This window comes from Pteropus alecto, unplaced genomic scaffold, assembly GCF_000325575.1.
Source record: "Pteropus alecto unplaced genomic scaffold, ASM32557v1 scaffold65, whole genome shotgun sequence".
NCBI lineage: Eukaryota > Metazoa > Chordata > Mammalia > Chiroptera > Pteropodidae > Pteropus > Pteropus alecto.
Genome location: NW_006439191.1, coordinates 8,162,948 through 8,185,944, shown reverse-complemented (window position 1 = coordinate 8,185,944; position 22,997 = coordinate 8,162,948). Strand labels below are relative to the sequence as shown.

At 44.3% G+C, this 22,997-nt stretch overlaps 1 protein-coding gene and 2 long non-coding RNA genes across 3 annotated transcripts in view; all 3 read right to left on the bottom strand.

Annotated features, from left to right (window-relative positions):
* Window positions 1-3,558: 3,558 nt before the first annotated feature.
* Window positions 3,559-7,151, bottom strand: LOC112483258. Its single transcript, XR_003047568.1, has 3 exons — window positions 7,018-7,151; window positions 5,347-5,455; window positions 3,559-4,428 (listed from the first exon to the last, which is right to left on the bottom strand). It is a non-coding gene; the product is annotated as an uncharacterized LOC112483258 (long non-coding RNA).
* Window positions 7,152-11,212: 4,061 nt separating this feature from the next.
* MARK1 (microtubule affinity regulating kinase 1) overlaps window positions 11,213-22,997 on the bottom strand; it is a 47,338-nt gene continuing 35,553 nt past the window's right edge. Inside the window, exons 15-17 of the mRNA XM_025049836.1 lie at window positions 16,958-17,002; window positions 12,933-13,336; window positions 11,213-12,091 (exon numbers count right to left, since the gene is read on the bottom strand). Coding sequence (XP_024905604.1) covers window positions 12,982-13,336; window positions 16,958-17,002 — 400 coding nt within the window. The 3' untranslated portion in view covers window positions 11,213-12,091; window positions 12,933-12,981. The remainder of the gene's footprint in view (window positions 12,092-12,932; window positions 13,337-16,957; window positions 17,003-22,997) is intronic.
* Window positions 22,388-22,997, bottom strand: LOC107195961. Its single transcript, XR_001517277.2, has 2 exons — window positions 22,932-22,997; window positions 22,388-22,819 (listed from the first exon to the last, which is right to left on the bottom strand). It is a non-coding gene; the product is annotated as an uncharacterized LOC107195961 (long non-coding RNA).

The following is a 22,997-nucleotide window of genomic DNA, read 5'->3' as shown; positions in this document are numbered from 1 at the left end:
TGGGGCCCGGGATCGCGGCGGCGCCACCCCGCCCCGGCCGCGGACGCGGGGCGCGCTCAGCCCACCCGCCAGCATCCCACCTGCGGGCCCAGGGGCGAGGCGTACCCCGAAACGTCGATGCGCGCGCCCAAGGGGCGAGGCGTGCCCCGAAACGTCAGCGCGGGCACAGAGGCGTACCCCGAAACGTCAGTGCGCGCGCCCAAGGGGCGAGGCGTACCCCGAAACGTCAGTGCGCGCGCCCAAGGGGCGAGGCATACCCCGAAACGTCAGCGCACCACAGACTTACAAACCACGCCCCACCGCACTTGCCACGAAATTGTGACGACGATAGAAATAAAGATGATGCTCAGTGCTGGCGAGGGGCAGGGCGAGATGACCGTGACACTACGAAATCACGGGCGTAAATCGGTGACGCGCTGTTGGCAAGGCAACCAGAAGATATTTATCAAGAGCCCTGAAAAATAGCCATACCGTTCTTGGGGCCTCTCCTAAGGAAATACCCAGAAAGACAAAACAGCGTGTCCGCGCTGCTAATCACAGTCTGGGGGCAGCGAGAAGGGGGCGCAAAGCGACCGGGCTGGACCAGCCAAAATCCGGGGCCAGCGGAACTGGTCATGTGATGCAATCATTAAAACCACGATTTGCGAGAACATCACGCAGGGAGATGTGCGTTCCCAGTGCACTGTGAATCTCAGCCTGTTCAGGCCTTATTTTCTTATGTGGGCAAATATCTTTTGACTCTTGGAAACTTAGAGTTAAGTATAAAATAATATGGGTTATTATTTCATTAATATTTTAATATGAAATTGTGTGGTTTTAAAATGCTTTGATACATTGCTATAAATAGAATATTTACAATTGAACATATTAGAATATTAAAAATGAGTTTTGTGATTTCAACTTAAAATGTATAATCAAGTAATTGACTTAGACTTATAAGTTTAAGTTGAAAGGAATACAAAAATAAGTTTAATTTGCTCTATTTATAAGCATTGTATAGTCTTTTACATGGTTGAAGTACTTGAAAAGAAACTCAAATATATTAAGTTCATAAAAGTCACTTAAAATGTTTAAGATAATTAAGTGAACGGTAAAAATCTTACTGTGATTGTTAAATTGTATTAGGTTTGTAAATAAAACAATGTACAAGTTGAATTTAAAAGGTTATCGGAAGCTGGATTTGTGGATTTGTAACTTCACTAAAGTAACTTAATTTAGTAACTAAAGCAGAGCCTAAGTCCCCTCTCTGTGTACACAACTGACTTCAAAGCAGCAGACAAACAGTACAAACAGAGACTCATGGACATGGACAGTAGACTAGTGGTTACCAGAAGGTAGGGGGGAGGAGGAGGTAGGTGGGGGTAAAGGGGTCAAATATGTGGTGGCGGGGTAAAAGGGGTCAAATATGTGGTGACAGAAAGAAATCTAACTATGGGCGGTGAACACACAATGCAATATATATATACCTTACTGTTAAATTGTACAGCTGAAACATCGGATTTTGTTAACCAACGTCACCATAAAAAAATCAAGCAATCGATCAATTAAAAAAAAAAAAAAACAACAAAAAGAAAAAAACTGACTTCAGAGTTCCCCCAGACTGCATAGCAAATGGAGACCGAGGTGAGATGCTCATGGGATCTACAATGTGTTTTTGTTTATACAAAATATTTTTCACAAAATCACAGCGTTTAGCTTGCCTGTTAAAGGCAAAACACTTAGAGCAACTGAAAACTGATCTCCAGATGAAGCTTCTATTACCAGCCGGCAAGCAAGACTCAGGGAATTTCAGAAAGCATCTCGAGGCTGCCTATCACCGTCGCTTTAGAAGTTACTTGGTGTGGGCAGCGCTTCCTTTGCTCCCGAGTGGAAATGTAAACCGTCCTGTGATTTTGCTGATCGCACCGTGGTGATCAAAGTCCCCAAGTTGCAAACACAGTCTCAATTTATGCAGCTGTAAATCTTACAATGTCCGATTCCATATAATACTCGGAGCCTTGACCTCGATTTAAAATTAGCCCTGCCCTCTCCCTCGGCAGCACCTAATGTGGTATAGTTTCTCTTCCATCCTCCCCAACGGGTGTGTCTCAGCTCCCAAGCTTGCAGTCCGGATTCTGGCCCTTCCAAGGCCAGAACAAACAAATAAGAGGGCAAAAAAAATTTCTTCCTTCCCGGGGAATGCCCAAGATGTTTTCTCACCTCTGAGTCTGGCAGGAGTTTGGACGGCACTTTCCTTTATTCTTTAGAAGCCTCTACTGGAACATTCTATGGCCATGGTCCAGCACATGCCTTCTCACTACCCTCCCCCTGTTGCCTACTTCCTCCTCAGTCCCTAGCAGCCTTGTAGTTTAGCTCAGTTCCTATGCTGAGCCCGGGGGCCCTTCTAGATGGCCACATGGGACAAGATTTCGTATAGGGAATTCAGTGGTCCCGAATCACCAGAGGGGCTGGAAGGGCAGGCTGTCCACTGGGCCACCTCCAGCCTGACTCCCAGAACCACCACCAGGGCTGCGGGCTGCAAGGACACGCCATCTTAACTGCCATCTAGGAATCGTCCCCAGCCGTCACTCACAGCGTGTGCCAGCACCAGCCGTGCCTGCTAGGTCTATGCTGGCAAAATAGACATCTCCCGCCAGCCTCGTGATACTCGTGAGTGGGGGCCAGATTCCCAACGGCCAGCAGAGCCAAACCAAACACCTGCAGGACCATGTTCACTAGCAGAGGCAGAGGAAGTGGCAGAAGCGTTCGGCCATTTCACCCCACTCTGCCTTCCGAAGCTCTGGGGAGCGTACCTGATGACACCTTAACTTGCTAAATTCCCACCAGCACCCAAGGGACTCCTGCTTTTTCATCTCTAGCTTCCGGCACACAGGGAAAAGGCGGGGCGGGGTGGCAGGGTGGCGGGGGGGAGGATGCCACGTGCTAATCCATACGAATCTTTCCTTACTGCGAAGAACTACACACCTGCCCTCCAAAGGAGCAAAAACATCAGACAGGTAGTTTCGTGAAAATATATCATCAGTTACTGAGTGAAAAAGTGTTGAGAGACCTCAGAGTCTTAGCATAAAAAGTTACAGACTTTTAATTGAAAACAAAGCTTCCTTTGGTAGCCATATGAAGACTTTGTTTTAATCTTTTGTTTTGTAATAAATGGAAAAAAAGAAAGGTGGGAACCTATACGGACCTAAAGTTTTATGAAGTAAAGTTGCCTAAAACTCTCAGTTTATTTTTATAGGAAAAGCTTAGACTCAAGAAAAAATATCTCTGGAGCTGATAAACACCGCTTATAGATAACAACAGGCTTAATTTTCCAAGGGCTGCAATTTAAAGTGCGTGGGGCAGCCGTTTCTAATGCCAGCTGAGTCCCAGGTTAAAACATTTATTTTTTTTATTTGGGGTCTTCTATATTAACTATCTTTCAGTTCAAAAGGTGATAAAAACAGATGGCATAATAGAATGGAGAAATTTAACATGAGCATTTTTTGAGTGTTTTCTTAAAAAAAAATACGTCTGTGGTCATCTCCTTCCTGGAGATCCCACTGAACGCAAACTCCAGAATCTTAGGCGCAGCACCTCTTTATTTCACTTAAGGGGTCGGGTTTCAGCACAGCCGATGAGGAGACTTGATGTCAGAGACCAGGATTCCAGGTAAAGCATGTGACAAGCACGATATGTCCTTCCATGAATTGCTTCTCCTGAAATCTGAATTTTTTAAATTTTGTCTTCTCTTTTGCAGAGAGCAGGCTGTTCCAGGTTGAGGGGCCGACCTCTGGGAACCCCCCAGAGTAAGAAAACAGGGGTGGGTGAGCCACGGGTCTCATTAGGCCGAGCTCCCCTCTGGTCAGCCAAGTGTCAGACTTCTCAGCTGCCACGCCGAGGGGCCCAAATCTTGGATCTTGTCAGTCTTTGGCCGAGGAGGGGACAGGCGCAGTGTCAGCATTCCGGGTCACCTTTGGCTTCCTCTCCGGCAGGGACCTGGCACCAATCACTGGGCGAATGTTCCAGAAAGCTTCCCAGGGCTCCTCCTCTGCCCTTTCTCAGCACGAATCCGGGGCTGAGGGAGGCGATTACGGGGTTACATGATTTGTTCATTTCTTTTTGTTTGGGGCTCTCCCAGATTCCAGCCTAACTCAAAGCTTGGCTGTTGTCCTCGTCCCCTCCTCCAAGGGGCCTCTCAGTGCCAGGCAAGGCCACTGCTCTGCCACCCACCCAGCTCGGTGACTTATCCAGGAATGCGAGCCGCTGTGCCTGGCTGCTCGTCCGTGAGAGAGGCGTGTCGTTTTCTGAAATTCTGTTCACCAAGGCTTCCCTGCAGCCAGCACCCCTGGGTGCCACCACAGAATCATGTTTGTTTGTGCGAGCGGTCATACCTGGGTCACCCCAGATCCAGAGTCTTTTGAATCGTTCTCCGTCAGAAGCAGAAGTCTCCTGCGGATAACACGTTAAAGCGGGATATCGAACATTTAAAAGAATTCTTTAACAAGAGGATGGAATTCTCTCTTATTTGATCGTATTTATCCCAAGGCCACTGAAGATTTAGAAAACAACTGAGCGATCTGCATTTAATGATATTGAGAACAGAAAAATATACGTGTAGAGAAATGAGGTCAGAATTATGACCCTGTAAGTGAACAGAGTATTTCTGACAAAACCTAAAAAAAATCTGCATTGGTATATATCCTTCCTTGCCAACATATTCTAAAACATACACATATATACGTATGTACATTCTAATACACACATATGTATATTTTTATGTGTATGTATGTATGTGCATGTGTGTGTGTATCTATGTATCTATGTATCTATGTATCTATCTATCTATCTATCTATCTATATAAATAATTTCCTTCCTGGAGGTAGATTAAGATAGCTTAATAACTGGTACTGTACTTAGGATACAGCAACATGAGAGATTATCACGGTTTACGTGTTTTATAAAACTAAATAAATTACTATTATAGTTTAGATTTTTAGCTCGATATGCCAATACTTAGCATACATGACATACGGATTAGAAGGGAAAACTGTCATATATGACAGAGAAAAGAATTATTTGAAGCTGGGGGTAAAGGAAGAAGAAAAATTGAGAAGTTCTCATTATTAAGATTAAGCATAATGAAATTTTCACTGGAAACACAAAACTAGATTCTAAATATATTAATAGAAATTGAATAGAAGTCAGAATCAACTTGTCCTGTCTTTCTGAGGATGGACATATATACATCTCTCACATGAGTCGTTGCAAGTGAGCCAGTTACTGGATGAAAGGTTCTGTACTTTGAAGACTGAACTGTTGCAATACCTCTACTCATCTTCATGATGAGATTAATAAAGCTGACTTACCTTTTTGACAGGGGCTGAATCCGGCCACAAAGAAGAAAGCAGAATCTAAAATCCAAGAGCTCGGAACTGTCAAATGCTGACTCCTTCCAACTGAAAATGCACTGAAACACTTAGAATTTCCAAAACCCAGAGTGAGCGCTTATTTCAGTTTTCTAGACCAAAGAAATTTTATGTCAAATCCCATAGTGCATTTTAAGGACAAAGCACTTATAAAGAAAAAGTCGAATTTTGTTTGCTTTATAATTATTAGTACTGGTATCACTATTTTGAATCTATTTCTCTTATTGGCAAGCCAAAGAAATACGTTATCATGTTGGCTTTGCTATGTATGAATCAAGAGCTTCAGAGTGACGGTTATGTTATTATAAAAAGATGCATAATTATAGTTTGAATATAGGATTAAAAATTTAAATATTGTGGTGGTGAAGTGATCTTAGGACTACATTGAAAATGGGTCTGCAGATAGTACACATGCATGTGTATGTACACGTATTTTTCCATCCTTGTCCACAGAAAGGGCCTACAAGTCACAGTATCCCAGCGGCGCTAAGTCAGATGAGCACCCCCAGAGTTCACAGTTTGGTCTCTAATATCGATTTCCACTACTGGGGCTTAGACTACTGGCCGATGGCATGCCTAGGATAGAAAAGGTGTAAAGTGGGCCTGGAGTATCTTGTTACCAGAAAGCAGAGATACTTTAAAAAACAATTGTGCATTTTTATTAAAAGGTGACATGGGACACTTAAAGGGTTCCTTTGGCTAAACTGTGACATTTTGATCACCGAAGAACTAGTGACTACAAATAATGGAAACGCATCGAGTCAACGAAAAGCCATTGGTTCATTACAGTATTCTAAGAGGGAAAAAAAAATGTGATATAAAAAAAAGGCTAGGAAAGACTGTATTATTTTAAACATCATTTTAATGTTTCTTGGCCCTGCTAGATTCATGCAATGTGAAAAGAATGCAGGATTCCACGAAGTTCCAGAAAACTTACGAAAGCATTACATTTGGGTATGAGGAATTCAGTGGAAAGGTGTTACGTGCCTTTGGAGCTACATGGAGGGATGTTTAAATAACCTGAGTAAATCAAAATATTGCAAATACCAATTTAAGCAGTGAAAAACATTAGCCTCCAATTCGTGAAGAGGCAGAATAAGACCTGTGGTTAGTTACGTCTAGGGATGTGGGCCAGAGACCATGCACTGTGGGGGTGGGGCAGCGGGGTGCCTGTTTTGGGGGGGATGGGGTGCGTTTCCCCACTGTTCTGGGCAGTAGGGCAGCAGGCACTGCATCTTGGACAGGGACTTTCTCTGACCTCTAGTGGTTCAGTCTGGTAATAACTGGAACCAACGACAATTTCAATAGGTCAAAAGGTTGAAAAGGCATGACGGGGCCTTTCTGTGCTTCTGGCTGGAATTCTACCCACTCAATCTGGTAACAGGACTGTCACACGGTGACTGGAATCTGTGATTGACAAACGCATTATTACTTAAATGCAGCTCGAGGGTCCAAACTTTCTAAAATTTGGGACCACAAAGAGAAAGCTAACAGGGACTGCTGATGAAAATGGTGGAAAGTGCTGGCTGCACAGCAAGCTGGGGGTCCAGAACCCGGGGGTCCAGAACCCGGGGAGCCTTCCCGGACAGGAGTTTAGACCAAATCACTCACATCGTTCGAGCCGGCAGAGAAACGAGAGGGCGAATGAATGGTTTCTCAGGCCACTTCTGTCCCTGGTTTTCTGAGAAGACAAAGCGTAGAAGAGTTTAAAAATGTGAACCAGTTTCTCAGTCTGGATTCACTTCTTTCCATAGTTAAGTCAAAACCTTTTAACGAACAGGATTATACTTTTAAAAGAAAGAAAACATCACTGCTGAGGTTTGAAAACCTGTTTTGTACTTAAATCCTGATGCGAGGGCTTGGATTACTCTACCCTTTTCAGCTCTTTTACAAACAGCCGAGAAAAAAAATGTCTGCTGTATGCATACCTTTTTTGAGGCCATTTAATCCTATAATAATAATAGAATGATGATGATGATGATGATGATGCATTTTTCATTCGACGAGAACAAGGGCTGTAAGAAAGCGACAGGAAAATGAAAACGGGAACTATCTTTTAAAAGAGAGAACAGCGGTGACATTGATGTGCTACCAAGTGCCATCAGGGCAGATTCTCCAGCTTTGTGTTTTCTAGTACTTGTCAGGTATTCTTTCCCCAAATCAGTTCACTCTACAGGGAGGGAAAAAAAGACGACCGTGAGATGCAAGTTCACCCCAAAGCATACGAATTTGTAATCACCCATCGTGAAAGAGCATTGAAAGCAGCCCACTGAATGCAGCCATCGGTACTGAATTTTATATGCTGATTCTCAAAACCCATAGCAATTCTTAATGAGATATGTGCATCTAGGGTGAGGGCGTGCCTCCTACGAGCTGGGGTCCCTTCTGCCCTTTGCTGTCGTGGTTGGGGTTTTCTTCTTTTTCTTCTTCTTGGTGGTAAACTATTCATCTAAAATGAACCATCTTCACCATGGTAAGTGGCCAGTGCAGTGCAGGTGAGTGCATTCACATTCTTGTGCAACCATCAACTCCAGAACTCTTCGCCTTACGAAACTACAACGCTGACCCCGTTAAACGAGCACTCCGTTTCCACCTTCCTCAGCCCCTGGCCGCCGCCACCACCATCCTACTGCCTGTCTCTGTGGAACTGGCTACTTGCTGCCTCACGCAGCATTTTTCTTCTTCTGACTGGCTTACTGCCACTTAGCTTAGTATTCATTAAGGTTCCACCAAGCTGTAGGAAGTGTTAACATTTCCTTCCGTGAAGCTGAATACTATTCCATTGTTTATCCGTTCCATGTTGCTTATCCATCCATCTATCAAGGAACACGTGGGCTGCTTCCATCTTTGGACTGTCGTAAATGATGCTGCTATGAACATGAATATGAATATCTGTTTGAGTCCCGGCTTTCCGTTCTCGTGAGTGTATTAGGGATGGAATTGCTGGATCATATGGTAATTCTATTTTTTCTTTTTTCTAGTTTTATTGAGGTATAATTGACAAAACTGTAACATTTTGAACGTACGACATCATTTGATATACGTGTAAGGATTTCTATTGAGGTAATACATCCATTGCCTCACTTATGTATGTGCGTGTAAATATGTACATATATTTACATTTTGGTTTGAACACTTAAGATCTACTCTCAGCAAATTTCAATTACATAATACACTATTATCAACTATAGTCACTGTGCACCATACTTTAGATCCTCAAACCTTATTCATCTTATAAAGTTTGTTCCCTTTTACCAACCTCTCCCCACCGTCCTCCCGGCTTAGCCGCTGGCCACCACCATTCTACTCCTTGTTGGTATGAGTTTGGCTTTTTTTTTTTTCACATATAAGTGATACTATGGAACATTTGTCTTTGTCTGGCTTATTTCACTTAGCATAATGCCCTCCAGATTCACTTATGTTGTTACAAGGTATTTTTTAAGGCTGAATAATATTTCATAGTATATATAAATACCACATTTTCTTCATTCATTCATTCGTCCGTTCGTTGTTGGACACTTAGGTCATTTCCATAGCCTGGCTCTTCTGAATAATGCTGCAATGAACATGGGAGTGCAGATCTCTCTTCGAGAGAACGGTTTTGTTTCCTCTGGAAATATAGTCAAAAGTGGACTTCCCGGATCTATTTTTATTATGGTAGTTCTATTTTTAATTTTTTGAGGAACCTCCGTCCTGTTTTCTATAGTGGCTGCACCAGTTTACATTCTCACCAACAGGGTCTAAGGGTTCCCTTTCTCCACATTTTCACTAGCGTGCATTATCTCGAGTTTTTGGTGAGTTATTCCAAGAGGTGTGAGCTGAGAGCTCGTTGCTATTGATTTGCATGAGTTCTTTGTATATTTTAGATATTAACCTTTTACCAGACATATGGTTTGCAAGATTTTTTCCTATCTATAGGTTGCCTTTTCATTTTGTTGGTTTCCAGAAACGTTTCAGTTTGATGTAGTGTCACTTATTTTGGCTTTTCCTTCCTTTGCTTTTGATGTCAAATCTAAACTATCATTGCCACGGTCAATGTTCAGCTTACTTCTAATGTCTTCTTCAGTTTCACAGTTTCAGGTCTCATGTTCAGTCCTTCGCCCGTTTTGAGTCGATTTTTTGTATGGTGTTAAGACAGGGGTCTAGTTTCATGCTTTCACATGTGGATATCCAGTTATCACACCACCATTTGTTGAAGAGACTGCCCTTTTCACACTGTGCATTCTCAGAATATTCTTAGCAAAACTTAACGGACCATATATGCAGCGGGTTTACTGATGGGCTCCCTACTCTGTTCCATGGATCTGTGTTATCTGCTTTTATTCCGGTGCCATGCTGTTTGGATTACTATAGCTTTGTAATACAGCTTGAAATCAGGGAGCTTATTGCCTCCAGCTTTGCTCTTCTTCCTGCAAATTATTTTGGCCCCTTGTGGTTCCATACTAAGTTTAGGATAGCTTTCTCTTAGACTGTGAAAAAAATGCCATTGGAATTTTGATAGGGATTGCAGTGAATCTGTCGATTATTTTGGGTAGTATATGGACATTTTAACGATACTAATTCTTCCAACCCTTCCCTTTATTTGAGTCTCCTAATTGCTCCTCTCTAACCACAGAGCAAATCCGAGCTGAGGCTGCCAATCAGTGCTTTCATAATGTGCTTCTCATCCACCTACGTGAACACTGGCACTCCCCAGAACACGTGGTTTATTGCGAACATGTGTCTTACGACCATGACTCACTTGGAGCCTTTCCTCACGCATTCCTTCCATCTAAAGGGTCTTTTCCCTTCTGCCTCTTAAATTTCGACCACCCTTCAAATCCCTCAAAACGCCTTCCTTTCTCATGTCCACACGAAACTCACCTTTCTCTGTACTCCGGCAGTGCATGTCGTCTGTGCTTGAACATGCGTCGTTTCCCGTTTGGGTGTGTTTTTGTAGTTGTTGTGTCTTCTCAAATGGACCTGAATCTTGGAGAACTAGAAATCTTCTTTGGCAATCCCTTCATATGTCTTAAGACACAGTAGGTACCTCGACAGACATTTTTAAAATGAAGATCGTCTTGATTAATTTACACATGCTGATGGAGTCGCTTATTTACAGGAAATCGGTATCTCGCTCATCACGTTTATTCTGTTGCCCACATTATGAAGTGGTACTGTTGGTTAAGAATCACTTCGTAATAAAGCCTTTTGGACTTTACACCAAATTCTACCTTAGAGAATATTATTGGGTCAAGGTTCTGGACTATATTTCATATTATTTATCGAATTTTAATTTTTCAAATTAAATGCGGTGCCCCAGTCTCTACACGGTAATTAATTTAATGTCAGGGATGTTATATCAAATAATACTTAAACAGAAACCAAGGAAATCCTGATATCATGTAGCCAGTGAACATAAACTGGTATTTATTTATGCAAATATTGTAAAATTCCTTTAAATCTTCAAAATAATTATGTGGTTATGAATATATAAAATGGGAAATCTAAAAGTGAATAGCAAGATTTCATTTTTAGCTCATAAAAAATATTGCAGTAAAATTCCTTGCCATAAACACAGAAGAGTTGACAGAGTGAGAAAATAATTCAAAAATCGGTTTTTACCTTGGAAAAGGCATGATGTCTGTTTTTTCAAAAGTATTTCAACAATAGGAATTCCGATAAAAATATTAAATATTTCTTGTCATAACGACACGTTGAAAACCTACGGAGAGTTTCACCCGCTGCCAACTAAATTTAGAGCCCGTGAAATAAAATCCCCATACGGAATACTTTCGTTCTAGAAAACAGGTCATTCACATTCTGATAAAGAGCGAAGGACAAGTGCTTTATTATGAGAACGGTTCAAGTCAGATTTCAGTTTGCACCAGTGAAAGTAAGAAGATCTGCATCGATTTTTTTTTGAATGAACACTGGATTAAAAAGGGGCTACACAGCTGTGGTTTTGTTGTTGTTGTGTTTTTTTTTTTTTCCAAACACCACCCTTTGCTAAGGCAAAAATACACTTCATTCTAAAACAGTACAGAAGAAAGCGACATCACAGTACAGTACAGAATGTAAGATTCATCCTAGTCTGGAAGCCATTATGACATGGCAGGTCACCTACACTGAGAGCTTTCTAATGTAGGTTAGAATTACAGTATTTATCACAGCTTTATTGTTTTTTCAACTGATAAAATTTGAATACACTTTCTATTTCTCAGGAGTGTGCAGATGGGGCCCATCCATGTGCAGATATTACAGTAATTACAACATTAAATAACATTGCACAGTCAACCTCCAGGGCTAATCCAGTATAAAATAACAAGTATTAAAATGTACCTTTACTAGTGGTTTTACATGGCATATATCACTAATCGTGAAAGAAAAGTGGGCAAATGCCCGATCACAAAGCTGCACGTTACAGGCGTAACGATGTGGCGTAAGTACAAGAGATCTGGCAAAATAGTAAAAACGAACGGGTTACATGGGGAAACCTGAACAACCACATGAGCGTAAATCAGTGATAGGCTGTTATCAACAGTATGTTTTGCTCAACTTCTCTTAAGTACTTACGTACAGGTGTCGGGGGTAGGTGCAAAGGACGGGAAGAGAACGAGACGAACGCTCCCAATGCCAGTTAATTCCTGAGGTGGCATTATGTCTTAACTGATGCACTGCTCGACACTGTAGAGACGCGTCTGTGCTACGAAACAGTCCCAACATTATCATATTCCCGCAATGACACTGTGGTATTTGGAAGGCAGCAAACCTACGTGACAGTTTACACTGTAACAGCCAGAGGAAGTGTCGATTCTTTTTAATTTTGCTGCTACAATTAGCAGTGGGCCACAAAACACTTTATAAAATCCCAGAGAAATCTGATGTAGGTTTCACGCTCCTCCCAGTTAGCTCAAGGCAAAGCTATTGTTTATTCTCGTGTACTTTATTTTAAAAACTCTAAGTGCCAACGTTGTAAACATTTTGTATCTTCTCAACTAAACCTTGTCTGGTAACAAGGATAAGAGCCAAGAGAAGCAGGTTATAATTCTGTGTATAATAAAACTGATCTATTGATCAGCTTCTGGGTTAAACTTAAAATACGATTTTAAAATAATTTTTCAAAGTACATGCTACAATCATAAAGACTATTTCTGTGCACTTTCCATTCCGGACACGATTTCCAAAATGGCGTGATGGAGGTAAGAATTTCAAAACCCACCAGAATGGAAATAACAGGGAAGAATATTTTCAACTCAGAGCATCAAACGTACATCTCTGTGCAGAAATCTAGACAACTATACAAGTCTTTAAGCAATCATCTGTTTTATTATACAACTCTATGAACAGAAAATGAACAGAAATACACAATATACTTACCTGTACAGGTGAACCTACTTTTTTAGCTACAGATATTATGGTTCATACTGCCTTTAATCTTACAGTTCATAACTATGTATAACCTTATTGCATGAAGGGCAAATTCTACACGGGGAGGTTCACAGGCCAGTCACGTCAGGTGCTCCCAGTACATTCAAAAACCGTACCTCATAATCTGGCTGTTATCTTCCCTGAGCCTGGAAATTTCGAGTTGCTTTACAGTTTTAGCTCATTTGCTATTTTGGACGCAACGTTCTTAAAGGCGATCGACGTTCCCGAGATGCGCTTGAAGCGGACCCCGTTCAGGGACAGCCGGGGCAGCTTGCAGACTTCCATCTCCCACTGCACGAGGCTGTCCTGTCGGGCGTCTCCGTGGACACAGAAGAGCAAAAACCTCTCTTTCTGTTCGTAATCGCAGTTGTTGGCGTCCAGCACCTTCCGGATCTCCCGCATCATGTCGCCGGGGTCCATCGAGCTGGTGGTCTTCATGCTCCAGGTGAAGCGCAGGGAACGCGGTTTGCAGTCTCTGGCTTCGTCCTTGTCTCTTTCTTTCGGCTCCCCGGATGTGCTTCTGGGAGGAGCGGGCAAAGGAAGAGAACGGAGAGAAAACCCCATTCAGCACAGGAATCGAGGCGCACGTGAACTCTAAGGGGTCGTCATTCGGCGCTTAATACAACTGCCTGATTTGCAGACTGCCTTCGGGTAGACACTAAGATTTCTGTGACTCTGCTGTTACGAATGCGGACCCCCCTAGACGGCCTCTGTTTTGACTTTCATTAATATCCTCGATCTACAATAACATGTTTTCTTACATATATCGGTTTGTGGGAAACGAGTTTGCAGGCGGAAGTGAAGAACTTGATAGTTTTTCAGTTCCTTCCACACTGTTTCTTTCCGTTTGCAAAAGCGGATTCTCCGCTTTGTACATGTGTACAAAAGACAGACCAAGGCCACGAGCATTCTGCTTGTAAATACACATTTTTGAAATATAAAGAAAACTTCCTTTTTTTTGGTACCTTTTTTGGGTAGGAAAAGACTGGGGCCGGGGACGAGAAGAGTGACAGCTCCAGAGGGATTATTCACACCTGACAACGTGGAGGAAGAAGGACGTATTGCAATAAGGCGACGACGTCAGGTCGCACCGCACACGAGTGCAGACACCGGGTCCTCTAACGGTGTCGACGCCTTGCTGAAGGATGTCCTTAAAATAGTCTCCACGCCACCTCCTGCCCCCAGCTCCTACCCCTCGTCGTCTATTGCTGACCCCTTTGTTCACTCCTATCGACACGCACTGACCTCCACGCTACTATTCCTTAAACGCACGGGGCCTGGTCCGGCCCGAAGGCTTTTGCGCAAGCTGCTCCCTTTGCCAGAAATGCCTTTGGCTCGGATGGCTGCATGGCTGTCTCCCTGTCTTCTTTCAAATGGCTGCCCACGTTCTCCATGGGATCCACCCCCAACGCCTTCTTGCACCCCAACTCCCACCCTGGCATGGCCGACCTCCCTCACCCTGCTCTGTTTTTCCCTCTGCGGCCCTGCTCACGTTCTGATACACTATTTAATACACTTATTTATGATGTTTATGATTTGTTGTCAGAATCTACCAAGAGGCTGGAAGCCCCAGGGGGCGCGGGAGCTGTGTCTGGTTTGGTCGCTGACACTGCCGGGCGGGCGTGTCACACAGGACGTGAACGGCACGCGGCTGTTCAGTGCGTCCACCTAACTTACTTTCCTTACTGTTCTATATAAATAATATAGAACCAGGAAGTCTATTTCACATAATTATGGAAAAGTAGAATTAATAAGGGTATCTGTGATTCAGAAGACCCTGCAATGAAATTTATTGAGCAATTATGCAAATATGGGTGTTCCGATTTTAACTTGTCAACCTAGCTCATATCCATGTGATTTAAGAAATGATGTACTTCGAAAGTTTATAACCCACTATATATTTCATACATTTTTATCAGTATCGTATAATATATATTCGTATACATATACATGTCTGAATTTTTATGTAAACATGTATATTTGTGCTTCCTTCTCATTCCTAGGTATCCGAGCCCCCAAAACTCTGTAAACTATGCGAGCTTGAGAAAATACATTTCCAAAGACTATTAAATAAGTACGGAGCGTATTTATTTCGGTGTCTTCCTCATCACCCTCTTTCTGCTCAATGACTCTAAGTCACAGGCCCCTGTGGGTGCAGGTCCAACCCGAGTCATTTACTGGGACCGCACGCGCGACTCAGGTTACCCAATCAGCATGGAAGGGACTGGAAGGGACCCAAGAGATCCCCTGGTCAAAAACTCGTTTTAAAAACAGAACCGAAGGCTGGAAACGTAAACGACTTTTTTTTAAGGTCGTACTGCTAACAAACTGAAAAGCGAAGGCTAGAAATCAGGTGTCTTATTCCAAGCCTGATTTTCCTGGCATCCCACCAAGGAAGCCTGGCGACCTTAAGACAACAGGCACATACGCGATGTCGCCTACGTGTATCTCGAAGGCGTTGCCAACGGTAACGGTGATGGGAGAAAATGCCGACACTAATGATCATGGCTACCGTTTATCAGGCACTTGCTGGGTGCCAGGAAGGGTTCCAAGTTCTTTCTTCATTTGTATCATTTCCTCGTTTGCCCCTCAGAACAACCCTACGAGGAAGTCTGAATGAGGAACTGGGGGCGTGAGGAGTCGAGGTCACTCTCCTACAGTCACATAGCTAAGTGGTAAGTGGCAGGACACAGCTCAGACCCACGGGGTCCGGCTCAAGAGACCGTGTCTCCCCCATCAGGTCCCACTATCTCCCTGAAATGACAGAACCTCATTGCTACTGGTCTGGTCCCACGCATGCTCCTCCCTGCTGCTTCTTCTGTAAAATGGATACTTTTCACCTGGTGGCTCTGAGGATCAATGGCCAGCAAGTACCTCGGAGACACTAGTTATTCAGTAAGTCTGTTCAAAAGCCCGGTGAGGACCGAACAAGAGGGCCGTGCAGTCACACGTCGTATCTGAGGATACGATGCACGCAGATGAACTGCAGTATTAGCAGCCACTTGTGACGCTACACGCTACTAAATGTCTCAGAGGAAAACTGAGTAGAAAGAGAGAAAGAGACGAGACGAGAGGGCTCAGAAATGGTGACTCGGTGAGGGAAGACAGAAGTCCTTCATGCTTATCTCACAGGCAGGAGACAGTTACAAGTTTCCATCCTGCCTCCCTCTGGCTCCTTATCACGGAGACTCAGGCACCTAACTCAACAAAGGACCATTTAAACTACCACGACTAAACGTAAACACAGCACGGTTTGTAGAAAGGACCGCGTGGGAATGCTTAATAAAGTGTTTCCAAAGCTCATTATGTTTTCTATTTCATACAGTTTTTTGAAGGAGAAATTAAGTGGAGGCTTGTGTTCGGCTGCTCAAAAATAACTCTGGAACGAAGCTGGGGAGTTTGCCCTGAGTCGCTGCGGGTCAGAACACCGCATCCCTTAAGGCCCGTGCTCGCTAAAAGAAATTTAATGCCTTTGTTTTTGAAATTTCCCACCTATAAATTTGAACACAAGCACTAACATGTCATTCATGTGGCCACTAGAGGCCCCGGCGCCCCCAGTCACAAAACCTGGGAGTCGGGCTCGGCATGGGCTGTGTCAAACCCTCCACCTCATTCTGACTGTGCTCAAGTGTGAGACTCATCTCCAGAATGAATACGCGACCAGCGCCAAATGTCAGGAACCGTGAAGCACGGCAGGGTGAGTTCCCACCCTGTTCCCACTGAACACTCACGGACAGTGCATCACTCACACCGCCTCTCCCTACATACCTGGGTACCGCAGCGTTCTGCGTTATCTGAGCAAGACTCATTTTTAGTTAACGTCATTTTAGTGAGAAAAGGGTCAGGACATTTCATCTGTTAATTCTTCTGCTAAGACATATTTGCTAGGACGGAAAGGCTATTTCTCTGCAAAGCATACCGTTCAAAATAATGTTTGGAAAACACAAACTTACAGTCAAATAACTTAAATGTAATTAAAGGCTAAGCAATATAGGAGAACCCATCCCAAAATAAAAACTGTAAATACACATACGATCTAGTCATTAGTTGTGTTCATGTTTACTGAGTGCTGTCAGGATTTCGAAAGCACGTTCTCAAAAGCGGGGGACCTGGCAGCGAAGTGTTAATAGTGGCTCCTCACCTTGAGGTGTCGGCTCTGCCACTGGCTTCGCCTTCACTTGGATCCCTCAAAACAAAGTGAAGGTTGAGATTTAATGATCAAGAAAACCGACATCTAAAATGATTTTAAAATTAACCGTTGAGCACACGTCTAGCATGACAGTTTTCTATTACTAGTCAGTCTAATACTATTTCTAATATTTTTCAACATAACCACACTTAACTGTCATTTATTGAGCGTCTACTGGGTATCGTCACAGAGCAGAGGCTAGGTGACAGTTCGGGATTATTATTATAATTTTTTTTTACATGATCTTCTAATTCTCAGACATGATCTTAAAGTTATAATTTTGGCTTAGTTCAGTTCAATCTAAAATTAAAAGTATTTAGTAATTATCGGAGCAAGATTCAACTTCATACCTGTTATTACACAGAATTCTAGTAGCCGCTCAATTTAGAAAATAAATTAACCTTATAGTTAGAAATAAAGCTCAACACACATATAAGTATTTCTAAAAATAAACATCAATTTTTAAATAAGCAATTAACTTATTTCAGAAGTTATGCTAATGATTCATGCACATGATAAAATATGACAGCAAACCAACAGGTGAGTTTAAAAACAAGAATGCAATCTTAAACAGAAATACTGACCTTACCTGGATATCCACCTGTGAAATGAAACCAGGAAAACTCGACTAATTGTCCTTTTGTTGAATATAATTAACATTTTTTGTTCACCAAAATTTTAACTACTTCGTCATTTTCAAAAGTAAATAAGTATCTACATAGGAGCATCAAGTTATAAACCAGTTTAAACATATGAAGAGATGGCTTGTGAGAGCAAAATACTATTAAAAAGTTGGGGGAAATCACCAACTTGAACCCCTAAGTTAATGTTTTCTTAACGTTTTAACCATTACATTATTTATGTAAAATGACTCCAGCTGGAATAAAATCAAGTGCCACTTTCCTCAGCCCCACTTCACCCCAAATTAATAAAACACATCCATCCACTGAGTTTTAAAACATGAAGACATTTTAATCTGGTGGTTAAAAATGTGAATGTCTTACGCTTCTTAGGGCCTTTAGCTACAGGCCCTTCTTGACAAACGTATTGTGTAAACCGCATTTTCCTATTTGAATGAGAAAGGATAATAAGATGTGTTCTCCCATTCGAGTGAGGTGGCTCAAATTTCTATTTTTAACACCTGGCGTTTTCATCGGGAAGTATAATAAAAATTCATCTATATAAATCTGTTTTGGTCAGAGCACACAGAAATAAATGAAGTCTCTTTGGAGCAGGTGCGAAGTGAAACGCACGGCCGGTGCACGCTGAGGTGAAGGGCGGGCCATCAGCTCGGCAGGAGTGACGGCCACGCTGTGCCTTCCGGTGGCAAAGGAAAGCTCTTTAAGAGGAAAGCGCGTGCGTCTCACGGGGCTTTGGTGCCCGCCTGGCACGCTGCCTGACGCCGCTGTGAGCGGATGTGATCCACTGCTGCCAGCATCGCGTACGAAATGCCCCTCAGAACGCACTCCCCCGGCTGTCATCATTGCAAGAGTGACCGACTTGTCACATCGTTTCCCACATCCTGTCCCTGCTTCCCTGGACACCTCTAGGCACGCTGACTGGACGCATTTCTGCCAGTGGGCCGTGATTTCCGACAGTCCGGTAAGTGGCCACGGCGGGCGGCAGCTGGGGACGGAGCGGGCGCTCACAGGTTTAGAAAAGCCAGCTGTTTTACAGATAGCAACACACACGCAATGAACTAAGTAGGTTACTCCCTATCTAAGAGGGAGCTACAGTTAAAAAAAGAAACCGCCAGGTTTGCTGTAGGGATGGATTATAGGGAACCCACCCAAAGCGAACGGGTCTAACGCTATTTAAAAGACCTGGGTAATCTCCATCCACATCTTCTCCTGAAAAGATGATTCTAGTGTGAATCTCTTTCGTAGCTGGAAGGTTCTCTCCTCAGACGAGAAGACGTCAGTGTACGGTCTGACCGGCCAAGAAGAACTAACTGGCTTCCTATCTGTGATAACACCGTTCGAGCACACGAATAACGCTAAGGTATTCGTTAACCTTCCCTTCTTAAAGCTTCCCAATCCAATTCCTTTACTCTTCTTCCCTGTAAGAATCCTCTTGCATCTTTCTAAGCAGTTGGTGACACATCAGCTTGGCTGGTCCCAAAGTCTGTGAGGTGTCTGGGTCCCCAAAGTTGCACTCAAAGTCGGCCCCGCCCCTGAGCACATGCAGTTCTGCCCGTCTGGCCACACGGGGGCGTCCGCGTGCGGGTTCCACTTGTCCAGGCTGTGGGCACAGTGACGTGAGGAAGGCAAAGGGAACAGAGAGACAGGAAGGGCTTGAGCCCAGGACGGGCTTAAGACGAAGGGACTGAGGGCGAAGAACGGACAGCCTGAGAAACGAGTTGAGAATGCTCTTGAGCTAACAAGGCTGGACACTGAGAAATTCTCTAGTTTGTCTGCAAGCCTCTGACCCTTCCCACAGTTCGATATGCTGTGAATTCAGAAAGAGCAACTCCACCTCCAGTCTGCCACTCACTGAAGAACTTAGCGGGTTCATTCCTGGGACTGTCACCAATACTTTGCTTGACTTCCTGCATTAAATCATTTGTGGCAGGTTACACAGCCCAATCTCCAGCTACAAGATGCTATATCAGGGTGGACCTCACGCGCTGCAGTGGACACAGACACGTGTGGAAAGCCAAAGCTGTCCACGTGGTGACAAGTGACCTTGGAGGAGAACTGAGACATTTTTCTCTTCTCTAAACCAAATCCAGAATTAATTAAAATGTGTTAAAAAGCAAGACATTGAAAAACCAAATTGCTGACACGGGATCGAAAACAACCTTCCCCTTCCTTCCTTCCCCCCTGGCCGAAAAACCCTGTGCTACATGACATTATTCAAAATTTAACAAGGGTCGTGAAGCTTCGGGAACTCTGGCGCCAGGTCCCGCAGAGGTTAGCTCTGAGCACCCTGACGCCCCTGGCCGCACTCGACTTGGGGATCCGCTTCCTTCATTAGAATTATAACCTTATTTGTTTGCTTTTCAAATTGTCTTCCACTACTCATGCATTTATTCAGGCATGTTTTTCGAATGCCGTATTGTATGTCATAGTAGGCTCTCGATATTCAGAGGAAGATCTGGCATAAAACAAAGCAAACAAACAAGCAAGTCCCTGATCTCGAGGAGCTCGTTTTCTAGCGGGGAGAGACAGACGACGAACAAATGCGTCGAGCATTTGTTATTTCAGGGAGCGTTAGCACTATGGAGAAAAATCAAGCAGGGAAAAGCATTGGGATGAAGAGGCTGTGATTTTAAATGGGGGGCGGGGGGTGTTGTCAGGAAGGCCTCCGTGAGGAAGGGGCAGTTGAGCAAAGACCCAAGGCAGGCGCAGAAGAAGCCAGCCACGCAGGTGTGGGGAGGAGGGCTGTGGGCAGAACGGCGTGTACGACACCCTGACCAGCGTGCTGCGGGGGCACACCTGGTGTGGAACGAGCAAGGGGAGAGGGGAGCAGATCAGGTCCGCGCGGAAATGGGTGGCCAGACAGCGCAGGGCCGCGGAGGGCACTGTCGGGGCTCTGAGCTGTCTCCTGGGCAAGAGGAAAGCAAGCTTTGAACCGAGGGCTTTAAACCGGGGACTCGCATCGTTGAAAACAGGAGCACGAGGGTGGACGTGAGGAGACGCGCTGGGAGGTGGCAGGTCGCTGACGATTTAGAAGGCGGGGCGGGGTGGGGCGGGACTGACGGCAGCAGCTGAATTCTAGAACTACCACGAAGCTGGGGCCCGCATGACTCGCTCACGGAGTTGGTGGGCGGGACGCGAAAGCGAGGCGCCAAGAATCCGCAAGGCTCACGGCCTGGGCAGGTGCAAGGACGGTGCCGCCACCATCCACGGTGCTGAGGAATGAGGAGGGGCAGGTTCAGGGAAGCGGGGTGGGAGGTGAACTCCGGACACGTTCTCTCGGAGGCTGAGTCACCACTGGAAGGTGGAATTGGACGTCAGGGGCCTGAACGAGATCACCAAGAGGACAAAGACCGAGCCCAGGGCCCGTCGGATAGTGAGAGGTCAGAGGGAAAGACAAAGGGGCCTAAAGAAAACCGGCAAAGGAGTCTGGGAAGAGACAGCTAGTTTGAGGGGCAGGAGGAAAACCAGAAGCAAGTGAGGGAAGCGTTTGGACTGTGGGAATGTTGTTCGGACAGTAAGTGGCCCGCAGGGCGGGAGGCGCAGGGTCAGTCTCACTGAGTGCTGATCGACAGCACCTAGCAGAGTGCCGAGCTCGGAGGAGGCCCTCGCGTACCTGTGAACTGACTACCTGGCAAGCCCTTTCCCCAGCAGGCTGTCTCTGCGGCTCTCTCTGCTCCGCCCTCCTGTCCTTGTCCACTGCGCTTTGTGCGTCCCCTCTCGAGGCTACAATTTTTATTGCAAAGAGAAATACTTTGTACAATGCTTAACGTACACTTAGCAATCAAGCATTCGACTCAAAATCTAGTTCATCTTCACTTCAAAATTAATTCTGGCTAAACCACGAGCAAGTATAGCTTCTGAAAATGGCTTTAACATGAGGCAATCTATTGATCTTACTGTTAAATTGTATACCTGAAACTTACTGGATTTTGTTAACCAATGTTACCATAATAAACATTAACAAAAAAATAAATAAAAATGGCTAGAAATAGAGGGCCAGGTTCCAACAGCAGAAACTACGGACAATCTCGCTGGCGCCCTGTCTCACTGTCATGCTGACGCTGTGGGGGAACTTCTAGGTCTTTCTCTGTCAAAGTGTCATACTGCATGGTAACTGCCCAAATGGTACAAAATCGACTGATCTGGTTTGAATCAGATGCTGAGTTTGAGTATTTAAAGTTTTAAATTCAGCTGTATGAGCCTGGACACACTGACCAAGGAGGTAGGTCCATAAACAGCTCCCATGAGGCAAGAGACTGAAGCTGCTGCTTCTCCCTCCGCGAAATCCTAGGAAAACTCATTAACGTCGAAAACCAAGTATTCAGTTAATAATTTTGAAAGCGCGTGCTATTACTCTCTCGCCCATGATTTCTTCTCTGCTCGGCTAACTAGATGGTTTGGAGCCTTAACTTCCTTCGCACACGGGAGCGACGTGCCTTCCGCGGGACACCCCGGCAGGGTGACCACACGCTGTTTCCAGAGCCCACTCTGTTCTCCATCAGGGCTCTGTGCTCACAGCCTGCTCCCGCCAGGACTGCACGCCCCTGGACAGCACGGACGCGGCCGCACTCATCTTTCTGCCCTCAGCACCTTGGACAGCGCTCCGACAGGCTGGACTCCCGCGGGCTTCCGGCAGCGCCTACTAACGGATCGGATTGACGTCTACTGATCTGGGCTTAATTTTTAGGAAACAGTGCAATTTTACTATTTCATTAGATTAGAAATGTACTATTTTCTTATATTAGTTTACTTTTATGCATTTATTTTGTGTTTACTATGTTTTGATGTTAAGTTTTTCTGATGTTAAATTATGTAAGTAATCTATACGATGGTAGGACATAGACTTTTTAGAAGGAAAAAAGGGAAATTACATATTATGGGTGAGAAGTCTAAAAGTTCTTAAAGAAATGTTACTTTAAGAATAATAATAATAATAATAACAATAAATGTAAAATCCTATTTAATTCCTTTTTCTAATCCAAGGCCGTTAAGGAGGGTGAACGTTTTTTGTTAAAACCCAGTTTTGATGTCAAGTTGTGCTCTTTCCACTCGACAGAATTTTTAAATCCTCATTTCATCCCTTTTTATTGTTTTTTTTTTTTCCTTTCTCTCCAAAAAAGAGACTTGATGCCTTCCTTGAATTTTGTCTTCAAACGTCTGTCAAAGCGCAGCTCTAATATAATAAAATGTCACGTCACCATTTTGAGGGGGCGAGTCACCATGCAGATTACGAAGGGGGGACCCCCTCAACCCCCACCCCAATGCCCCGGGCCGGCCGCACTGACCTGCGCGCGAACCTGGACGCGATCTTGCTGATGAGCCCGGTGGACGTGCCCCTGCGCGCATGCGCC